Source organism: Pongo abelii, chromosome 2, assembly GCF_028885655.2.
Source record: "Pongo abelii isolate AG06213 chromosome 2, NHGRI_mPonAbe1-v2.0_pri, whole genome shotgun sequence".
NCBI classification, from domain to species: Eukaryota; Metazoa; Chordata; class Mammalia; order Primates; family Hominidae; genus Pongo; species Pongo abelii.
Window position 1 is genome coordinate 207,675,849 of NC_085928.1, and position 12,255 is coordinate 207,688,103.

At 35.5% G+C, this 12,255-nt stretch overlaps 1 protein-coding gene across 9 annotated transcripts in view; it reads right to left on the minus strand.

Annotated features, from left to right (window-relative positions):
- DLG1 (discs large MAGUK scaffold protein 1) overlaps positions 1–12,255 on the minus strand; it is a 271,361-nt gene that overhangs the window by 152,545 nt on the left and 106,561 nt on the right. For all 9 annotated transcript variants that reach the window (XM_024241216.3, XM_024241214.3, XM_024241212.3 and 6 more), the window contains exon 5: positions 5,545–5,709. In XM_024241216.3, coding sequence (XP_024096984.1) covers positions 5,545–5,709 — 165 coding nt within the window. The remainder of the gene's footprint in view (positions 1–5,544; positions 5,710–12,255) is intronic.

A 12,255-nucleotide genomic window follows, 5' to 3' on the forward strand; every position in this document is an offset into this window, starting at 1 on the left:
ATGAAAAAGCATTAAAGCTTGCCTTCTTATGTCAAAATAAGGGTTGTTTTCCTTTAATTCCGGTTTTCTAACAAAAAGTTAAAGGAACCCTACCTACTCTGCTATAATGTTACCTGCTCCAAATCTATTACACCCCTCAAATAATTATTTTACGTGGCATCTGCCACAGTAACCTATGAATGAAAGAGGGGAAGCAGGTAGAAATTCCCCAAACAAAACAGCCTTAATCATTCTTAAATTACAATTCTATCAGAATACAATCTGTCAGAAAATTTCAAGAACTTGAGAAACGTTCATATTCTTCTCACTCAGTAATCTGACTTCTGGTAATCCATCCAAAGGAAAGAAACTAAATACTTTTCATGTCCAAAGATTACTCACTGCAGGTTTCTTTACAAAACCTAATAAAAGTAGAGAGAACGGATATCTGAGAGCTGACATGGCCATCAAATTATGGTGCAAATATATCAGGCAATATTATGTATCAAGTTTTAAGTTTTCAAAGTTTAAATTTTTAAAAACTTGATACATCAGATTACACAGGAAATATACAAGAAAATATGTTTAACAAGTTTACAATAGGAAAAAACTAACATATTAAAGTGTGATTTAGAAACAAATGATAGAGAATACACACAATTTTTTTCTACTGGGACTGAAAATCCTTATCTACTCAGTTTGCAAATATGAATCAGACAGCCAGCAAAACAAAGTGAGGGAAAGGGGACCAGTGGTTTCACTTAAGAGCCCCAGAGGATTGTTTATAATTGTTTCAGAGACTGATTCTGTTAATACCTAACAAAAGAAAACAAGATGAACAAGGCAGAGCAAGAGAAAGGCCCACAAAGATGGCCAGGTTTTCAGATGCTTCTCATAGAACCAGCTGAATGATTACCATAGTATCCTAAGACTCAGGAAAGCATGCTGGTACTTTCTTGATCTTAACAAAATGTGTCAACAAAGGTTTACATATGACTACACAAAGATTGCCACTCAGATAAGGCGATGACAAAATGCCAGCAACTGCAAGATTTCCACCAATTTCAGAAATGGTAAATGTGGAAAAGGTAAGTCTTAGAACTGATGATAAAGGACATTTTAATTAATAACATACTCCTTTAAGCCTCTATAAAATATTTCTTTAAAAAGCTGTGAAGGACATAATCCTTTATCATTGTAAGAATAAACAAAAAGCAAGTATATGTAAAGAAAAAGCAATTTAAAGCAGATACCAAAAAACTGACTTCTCATCTCTTATGGTCAGAAAATTAAGGAAGAAATGAATCAGATTAAGAAAGCAGTGAAAATCTTAAAAGTATTAATGCTTTCTCTCTCAATACTATCAAGTCCCTCACTCTAGAAGGAGGATTCAACAAATGATGTCAGAAGTTTACCTGTAAATATTAATAGCTCAACACAGATAGCACAGTAGTGCAGGAAAACACCTCAAGCTTTGCATTCACGGGGGACTAGTTCCAGGACTGCCCGAGTATACCCAAATCCTCGCATACTGAAGTCCTGAAGTCAGCTGTGCACTTACAGGAAGTCAGCCCTCTGTATACTTGGGTTTTGCATCCTACAAATACTCTTATGTTTGATCACATTTGTCTGAAATCTGCATTTGTTTGATTTGCATATAAGTGGAACAGTGCAGTTCCAACCCGTGTTGTTCAAGGGTCAACTATAGTAGCAGTAATAGTGGTGGCACAATGCTTCGCAACTGTGCCCGCACATAAGAAACACCTGGAGAACTTGTAAACCTCCCAAAGGCCAGTCTGCATTCCAATTCACATCCCAAGATTGATTACCTAGCATTTAATTAGAAGAATCATATACAGAGATGGCTGCTAAAAGGGTTTTGTCAGCTGGGCGCGGTGGCTCATGCCTGTAATCCCAGCACTTTGGGAGGCCGAGGCGGGCGGATCACGAGGTCAGGAGATCGAGACCATCCTGGCTAACAGAGTGAAACCCCGTCTCTACTAAAAATACAAAATATTAGCTGGGCGTGGTGGCGGGCGTCTGTAGTCCCAGCTACTCGGGAGGCTGGGGCAGAAGAATGGTGTGAACCCAGGAGGCAGAGCTTGCAGTGAGCTGAGATTGCGCCACTGCACTCCAGCCTGGGCGACAGAGCAAGACTTCAACTCAAACAAAACAACACAACAACAAAAAAGGGGGCTTTTGTCATATTAATCTTTGATTTACACCAAAAGTCTTCCCAATTATCATAATGAAGTAGGTTTTCACTGATGAAGGTAGTGGCTTATTAAACAGCAAAATGGGATTTCACCTCCCTAGTATCCCAGTTATGTGGATTGGTTGAATTAATTTAGAGACACAATTCACCCTTGCATAAGGGAAACTGAAGACTCTGGAGAGGCCTAAACCCTTAGGGATAACACCTTAGGTTTAATCCCTAAGACATCTGGAGACTCTGGGTAAACAAAATCTTGTGTCTGGAACATTGTTTTATCTGCTTAGAATGAGCATTTTAGGCAACAACGGAAAGCTGGGGTTTCATGAGATTTAAAGAATAGGCTACATAAAATATGCATATGCTGGCTCACTGTTTAAATGTCTGCTTGTGTCATAATCTGCAAACACACCAAAATAACTACTAAAATACCTACCAAAAGACCACAGTTGGCCATGTGCAAATTGGCTTTGGTTGGTTTGTAACAATAAGGATGACCAGAAATTCGAAACATCAGAAATAAAAAAATTATACATATCCTGGCAGTGTTTTTGGACAAAAATAATAAATAGATTAATTCAATCAAGATAAAAGCAGGCTGACAAGAACAGCACATTCAACAAGAGGCAGTGCTTGGGCTTTATGCATGCTGAGGTTCTTATGTTGTCTGGAATAAGAGTGAATGGCATTTATTTACTTTAGACTTTTTAAAGTTAAACATATATTAAAATTTCTAGAATAACCACTAAAGGAAGAGAAACAATTTTTAACTTCCAAGCTAGTAATAAAGGAAAATGAGATGGAAAATACAATCCAAAAGAAGATATGAGCCAGGTGCAGTGGCTCACACCTGTAATCTCAGCACTTTGGGAGGTCAAAGGAAGAGGATCACTTGAGGCCAGGAGTTCAAAACAAGCCTGGGCAACAGAGCAAGACCCTGTCTCTACCAAACAAAAAAATAGCCAAGCATGATGGCATGTGCCTGTAGACCCAGCTACTTGGGAGGCGGAGCTGGGAGGATCACTTGAGCCCAGGAGTTTGGGGCTGCAGTAAGCTACGATTGCCAATGCACTCCAGCCTGGGCAACAGAGCAAGACCCTGTCTCAGAAAAACAAAAACAAAAAAGACAATATGAAAGGAATAGTTTCTAATGTTTAAGAATTAAACATACTTCTAAGTAACTCACGAGGCTAACAAAAAACAAATCACATCAGACATTAAAAAAGTACAATAAGAAAACATTACATATTCAAACTTGTGGGATACATTTAAAAATGCTGTTTCAAGAAACATTTATAAAAGAATACTACTAGAAAAGAAGGCTGGTAATTAGTGCAATAAGCAAGTGACTTGAGAAACTAGAAAAACAAGAAAACAGAATAAACTCAAAGAAATCAAAAAAGAAAAAATAATAATGATAAAAAGAGAAAAGAAGAAAAGATAGAACTGTCTCTGCCACTAACTGGTAAACAGCCAACTGATTTTTTGGCTGTTTACTCTCCCTCTCTTTTAGTTCCCCAAGGGAGGATCAGATTACTTATACTGAACACTATCTTTAATTGATATTCAGCTATCCTACATGTAACTTATATTTACATATACACATATGCATGTACATACATAAACATGTCTATATGTATGTGTATGTGTGTATACGAACAGAGGGGTAAGGGTGGTGGCAGACAGGGCAGGGACTCAAGATAATTGTTTTTTAAGACAGTTCTTTGAAAAGACCATCTTTGAAATTGACACTTTTGGCAAGAATGGTGAAGGAAAACAAAGAGTCTGAAATAAATGATATTATGAATAAAAAAGGGACTATGTCTACATACGCTATAGATATTAAAAGGTATTAGCAGGATATCATAAATAATAATTTGAAAATATATCTGAAATGTTAAAAATTACTCGAAAAAAATAGCCTAGCAAAGTTAACTGATAGAAAATCTGAATCGTACTATAACCATTAAAAATTTTAACCAGTAGTATGATATCACTCCTCAAAGACAATTACAAAATCCAGGTAAATTTTACTAGTAAGAAATGATCCTTAATCAAAATATACACAACCAACAAAGGATTAGTATTCAGAATATAAAAGAAATACAAATCAATAAAAAGAATGACCCAATACAAAAACAAGCAAAAATTTTAAATGGGCACGTAACAGATAAGGAAACATAAAGGACCAATAAATATATCATACCTCCCTAGTAAAATTCCCATTAAAATCACACTCAGATACCATTTTGAAACCAAAACGATGCCGAAAATAAGAATACCAATTGATGAGAACATGGATCAATTAAAAACTGTTAGATGTTCCTGCTGAAAATGGAAATGACACAGCTACTGAGAAACAATCTGGCATTATCCACAAAGATGTATATATAACCTGTGTTTTTAGAAGCACTTTTTATACTAGTAATAACCTGAAAATAAATCCATATCCATCAAAAGTAAAATAAATTGTAGTATATTCATAAAATAGAAAACTCTAAAGCAGTGAAATTAATCAATCTGAGGAATGTAATACTGAGTAAAGAGTGCAAGTTAAAGATAATATACAGTATGAGCCCATTTATATAAAGTCCAAAATATGCAAAACAATTGATTAGCAATCAAAATATATGGTAGAACTTTAATAAGAAAGGGTAAATATACTCAGGATTGTAGTTACTTCTGAGGGAAGAGATGATAGGATCAAGAAAAGTCACATATTTGGAATTTAAAGATGATGTTAATGCTTTTTTTTTCTTTTTTGAAATGGAGTTATTGCTCTGTCGCCCAGGCTGGAGTGCAGTGGCGTAATCTAGGCTCAGTGCAACTTCCGCCTCCCAGGCTCAAGTGATTCTCCTGTCTCAGCCTCCTGAGTAGCTGGGACTACAGGCATGCGTCATCATATCTGGTTAATTTTTTTGTATTTTTAGTAGAGATGGGATTTCACCATATTGGCCAGACTCATCTGGAACTCTTGACCTCAAGTGATCCACCCGCCTCAGCCTTCCAAAGTGCTGCAAATGCACTTTTTCTATACCAACTAATATTTAAAAACAAGCGTTTGAAAATATTTCAGTGTGTGGTATTTGAAATTTAATAGTTATTTCCATCATGGGAATTTTTAGACTTAAAGATAGCATCACTGAATAGCATTCATTTATAAAATACATATTTAAAAATGTTTTCTGCAGTACTAATAAGCACCTTGAAATTCTCCATAACTATGAAACTAAAATGGGGGAGGGTGGGGTAGGGCGAACCTACATGAAAGAATACTTCTCTCCGAGCATGAGCTATATGTATAACAAAAGTAATATGTAATTCATAACAATAATAAATAGATACTATCCTACCTTTATTGGTGAAATGTGAGAATGAGAAACAAATCCATGGACATTCTCAATCTCTGATAAGTTCTTCTCTGAGACATGAACCAATTCTGGACCTATCACTTCATTTGTGATTTGTGGGGAAATATGCTCTTGAGGAGGTGTATCTTCATCCTGATACCTGTATTTCTGTAAAGAAAATAAACAAGAAGCCCTGATAAGCAACGTGAGTTTAATTCAAATCATGGTTTTCATAACTAGCCAAATACTCAATATTTAGCAATATAAAAAGTATATTTATGGTTTAATACATCAGATCTGAGAGAAATAGGATTTTAGAAATAATGCCAATAATAAAATTATTTAATTTAAACATTAGAAATAATTCAAAGTTAGGTGATAGAGAAGACTGAATATTGATTGCTCATTTCTTACCCAATGTTAGCTGAATCATGTATCTCTAAGATAAAATTATTTAAATAAAGTCAACGTGAAAAGCCAAAGTTAGGCACCTTAGTCTGGTTTTCTTACTCCGTTAACTTGTACATAAATTTTTTAAAAGTCAGCCATTTTAATTTCTACCTGAAAATTAGTTCAGCAGACAGTAGCATTTTTTATTTTAACTATAATCTCTCTCTCTCACACACACACACCTCTATGCAATCTATTTCTAAAAAATTACCATAATTTTAAAAAAGCTTCCTCACACCAAGCTGAGAAGGCCTATGGCATAAATAAACACACACTGAAATGAAAAATTCTCTTTCCCATCACCCTCAAATAAACCTACTCATAAAGAAAAGACACAAAACAAGGGACGATAAAAAAAGAATTTCAGGCCAGGCGCGGTGGCTCACGCCTGTAATCTCAGCACTCTGGGAGGCCGAGGCGGGTGGATCACGAGGTCAGGAGATAGAGACCATCCTGGCTAACACGGTGAAACCCCGTCTCTACTAAAAAATACAAAAAAATTAGTAGGGTGTGGTGGCGGGCACCTGTGGTCCCAGCTACTTGGGAGGCTGAGGCAGGAGAATGGCGTGAACCCGGTAGGTGGAGCTTGCAGTGAGCAGAGATTGCGCCACTGCACTCCAGCCTGGGCAACAGAGCAAGACTCCGTCTCAAAAAAAAAAAAAAAAAAGAATTTCAACAAGAAACCAAGGTTTATTAAGTTGCTCTTACCAATGATTAAAAAAAAAAAGAAGTGAACATAAAGTGATATTTTTTAAAAAAGGCATACAAATGGGTCAGTACCCAGCAATCCCACTACTGGGAACAAAACCAATCAATCAATCAATTGATCAGCCATTCTACCAAAAAGACACACGCATGTTCACTGCAGAGCTATTCACAATAGTAAAGAAATGGAATCAACCAAGATACCCACCAATGGTGGAACGGATAAAGAAAATGTGGTACGTATACACCACAGAATACTATGCAGCCATAAAAAAGAATTAAATCGTGTCCTCTGTGGCAACACGGATACAATTGGAGGCCATTATCCTAAGTGAACTAACACAGGAACAGAAAACAAAATACTATTATGTTCCCACTTGTAAGTGGGAGCAAAACACTGAACACACATGGGCACACAGACGGGAACAATAAACACTGGGGACTGCTTGAGTGGGGAGGTGGAAGGGGGTGTGGGGTGGATGGCTACCTACTGGTACTATGCTTACTTACTACCTTGGTGACAGGATCATTCCTATGCCAAGCCTCAGTGACACACAATTTACCCATGTAACAAACCTACATATGTACCCCCTGAACTTAAAATAAAAGTAGAAAAAAATGGGTCAGTAAACTTAGAGGAAAAAACGCTCAACTTCTTTAGTGAGAAAAAAAAAAAATACAGCATCAGCATTCAGAGAAATGGGCATCCATCATCACATTCATAGTAGAGGCCTTTGTCTGGAGGGCAGTTTGGCAGTATGTTTCAAAAGCCTTGAAAATGTTTTCACTTCTTGATCCAGTAATCCCACTTCTAGGAATGAGAGACAGTATTAAGGAGGAATATCAGTTATCTGTTGTATAGATAGGAGGAAAAATGTACATTTGTAAATGCACACCAAAAAAAAAAAAAAAAAAAAAAAAGAATGGTAACTATGGTAACTATGGGCTTGACTGCTGAAAGTTACTATACAACCTCCAGCAGCACTTTTTAAACAACATCCTTTTGTGAAATGGTACAATCACACAGAAAACATCAATCTGGCTTACATCAACCTTAGCTTATTCAATAGGATATAAGAATAGTGTTTTCACAGGTGACTGCAATTAGTTTCAAAACCAATAAAAAAAGGTTCTCTAACTTTATCCTGTAATCAAGGCTGACGTTAACATAAACACAGAAAACCTAACACAGTTTACATACTCAGTTGAATGGAAGCACAATCTAAGTACTCTCAGGAGTAGATATAAGGAAGGAAATGTGGTGCCATCTTTTGAAACTCTACAGGTACTCAACAATTTAGGATACACTTTAGAAGAGATACATGGATAAGGATATTCACTACAGTTTGGAATTTTAATAGGATACACTTTAGAAGAGATACATGGATAAGGATATTCACTACAGTCTGGAATTTTAAAAAACTGACAATAAACTGCCTATCAATCAACTAACAAAATGTCTAAAGAAATATGGCACACCCATCGTAGGAAATTCTACACAGAAGTTAAACTGACCAAAAATCTACATCTTCTAATAGGACAAAGTAAAAACATAGATAACCGAATGAGGAAAGGATGTTTCAAAGCTACAGATATTTATATACACATGACATGTATTTTCTACATAAAACTATGTACATAAATATATTTAAAATTTTATATAAATGCACTGTTTAAACATTTTTAAGCAACACTGTATGTATGTATCATTATATATGTGTATGTGTGTATCCACGCCTATGAATGTACATATGTAATTTGGAGAGAAGTGAATTAAAATTTTAAAAAGCCTCATTCTTAAAAGGAAAGAAATAATTTTAAAATTATGTCTTTTAAGTATCTTTTAATTTATAAGTTCCCTCTTGATCCTTTTTTATTCCCTATAATTACGGAAAAACTCAAGGCATTTGACCTAAAGAGGTTCCAGTAAAATGACTGCAAAATCATGGGGTCCTTCAACATAGTCCTTTTGCTTCCGTATTTCCTGCAAATTGGTAGCTGGACGCAACAACTTAATTAGTCTCACGTTCAGTCCTTTTGGTGAGACTACAGGTGGTGGTGTGTTATTTTATCAAAAAGCATGTAATACCCGTCTCTCTTTTTGGAAAGTTAGCAACTCTTGATATTCAATGCCTAAACTAATTCATTCACTGGGATTTGCAAAAATTGTGACAAACTAATTCTATATTTATTTTTCATTAATGCAATGGAATACATGTATAGAGATACTTCACCTACTATTTGGTTATCTGTTGGTATGGTTCACACAGGTGAAACAGGAAAAATGCCCTTATTTACTAGTTTTCAAGACAGATTTGAGAAACTGGCTCCCTGCCATCTCCTAAGGTGATCAATTAGGTTTCTATATAGCATTCAATGCAATCTCTATCAAAATTCCATCAGGCACTTTTCCCCCACAGAAACTGACAAGTTGATCCTAATATCCACATGGAATTGCGAGGAACACAGAATAGCCAAAAATAATCTTGAAAATGAACAACAAAGTACAGGGCTCACACCTCCTGATTTTGAAACTTACTACAAAGCTACATAATCAAGACTATGGTACTGGAATAAATATGGATATATAGATCAATGGAATTGAATAAAGAGTCCAGAAATAGATCCTGACATTTACGGTCAATTGATTTTGGACATGTGTGCCAAGGGAGAAAGAATAGTTTTTTTTAACAAATGATATTGGGACAACTGGATGCAAAACAATGAAATTAGACCCTTTCCTTACACTAGGTACAAAAATTAACACAAAATTAACCAAAACTTAAATATGAACTACAGTTAGAAAACATAAGTGTAAATCTTTGTGACCTTAGGATTAGGAAATCGTATCTTAGATATGACATTAAAAGCATCAGCAACCAAAGAAAAAACATAAATTGGACTCATCAAAAACAAACAAACAAACAAAAAAAAACTTTTGTTCATCAAAAGCCACTATCAAGAAACGGAAAAGACAACCAAAGGGGCCAGGTGCGGTGGCTGACGCCTGCAATCCCAGCCCTTAGGGAGGCCAAGGTGGGCAGATCACGAGGTCAGGAGTTCGAGACTAGCCTGACTAATACAGTCAAACTCCGTCTCTACTTAAAATACAAAAATTAGCCGGGTGTGGTGGTGGGCACCTGTAGTCCCAACTACTTGGGAGGCTGAGGCAGAGAATCATTTGAAGCCAGGAGGCGGAGGTTGCAGTGAGTCAAGACCAGGCCACTGTACTCCAGCCTGGGTGACACAGTGAGACTCAGTCTCAAAAAAACAAACAAACAAACAACAACAACAACAACAACAAAAAGACAAACCAAAGAATGAGGAGGAAAACATTACAAATAATATATTTCATAAGGGTCTAGTGTCCAGAATACATCTTCTAGCTCAATAAGGGTCTAGTGTCCAGAATACATCTTCTAGCTTAACAGGAAGACAAGTCAATTTAAAAATGGGCAAAAGATTTAAACATTTTCCCAAAGAAGATGTACAAACAGCCAATAAGCACATGGAAAGATGTTTAATATCATTAGTCATTACATAAACGCAAATCAAACCCATAATGAGATACTACTTCACATCCAACATGAGGACCATAATAAAAAAAAGACTGATAGGTGTTGTCAAGAACGTGGAAAAATGGGAACTCTCATACATTACTGATGGGAATGAAAATGGTACATTCCCTCTGGAAAACAGTTTGACGGTTCCTCAAAAAGTTACACCAAGTATCTTAAGACCCAGCAATTTCACTCAAGAGGGAGAAATGGGGTATCAACTGCTAATGGATATGGAATTTCTTTCTGGGATGATGAAAACCTTCTGAAATTAGTTAGTGGTGGTAGGTGCACAACTCTGCGCACACAACCATATACTTTAAAAGAGTAAATTTTACAGTATGTGAGTATCTTTAAATTATTATAAAAATATCATGATAAATTGATGGATTATACATATATGGTGATAAAATCTATTGAAAAAATCTTTTCTGAAGCTGAAATTGACATATCTCTAGCCAATGGGAATCTCTTAAAGTTTCTGAGTTCCTTTATACTTGTACCTTTAAGAAAACCTTTTATAAAAAATATAGTTACCAAAGCTAAAGTCTATTTTCTATTATAGGTTGAGTATCCCTAATCTGAAAATCCAAAATCCGAAATGCTTCAATTTTCAAAACTTTTTGAGCACCAATGTATCACAAGTGAAAAATTCCACATCTGACCTCATGTGATGGGTTGCAGTCAAAACTGTTTCATGCACAAAATTATTAAAAATAGTATATATAAAGTCCTTCAGGCTATGTGTATAATGTGTATATGAAACAAATAAATTTCATCCCATCCCCAACATATCTCATTATGTATATGCAAATATCCCCAAATCTGAAAAATTCCAAAATCCAAAACACTTCTGGTCTCAAGTGCTTCCGGACTTGGGACCAGAAGTGTTTTGCATAAAGGATGCTCAACCTGTAATTATTCAAAAAAGAGAAACCTTGGGTTCATTACAATTATTATTTGAGAAAGTACTTCCAAGTAGCTTTCAGGGCCATCATTATATTACACAGCAATATTCACCTGTATTTCTTGTTATCTAAAGGTTTATCTCAACCTATTTCCAATTTTTTGTAACACTGAAAACTTCATATAAAACCAGTTTGCCAATAAAGTAGAATGTAGAAAACTAAAGCCTCCCTAAGGATGGTCCACGTCTAACTTACCTAACACTTATACTAAAAAGAATTACAAAGTGGTGATGAGGGTTAGGGATGAAGGAGGAAACACATTTTTAAATGATTATAGTAAGAACATTCTAAACACATTTCCCCATCCTTTTTTATGTTTTTCAGGCCACTACCTTTGACATAAAACTTTACGCTGCCCTTAATCTTGGTTAACAATATCAGCAATATTATTTTACTCACTACTATGACTTACATATAGGAATGTGACTAAATTACTACTTCATTCCTGTTAGATAATTTCCAGATAGCTTTCTTTAGAAACAATTTGCTGATTATGGAAATGATGCAGATTCCTGAAGCTATTAGAAAATCCAAAATAACTAAAATTAAGGCCAAAAACTAAGTAGTTAATAAAATATTTAGTACAAGGTTCTTAAATCAATACCAGACAGTTGAACAAATATAATTATTATTACTGTGCAAATATCTCCCTATCTACCCCTCAAATACTTATTATTTCAGTACTAAATTTAAAAGAAATATTTGGTACCACATACTGTTCCACGCATGCCGACACACTTCATTTTAAGAAAAACAGTAACACATTAACATAAAAGGAGCAGTGAGGCTTAATGTGAATTCTTGAAACAGATGAGGATTAACATGTGTTGAGGAATGGAGGCTAGTATTACCCTGTTACCAAAACCAGAAAGGACACAGCAAAATAATAAAACTATAGGCCAATACCACTAATGAACATAGATGCAAAAACCTAAAGAAAATACTAGCAAATCGAATCCAACAGCACCATCAAAAATACAATACCCCATGATCCAGTGGGATTTATCCCGGGGAGGCAAGGATAGTTCAACATA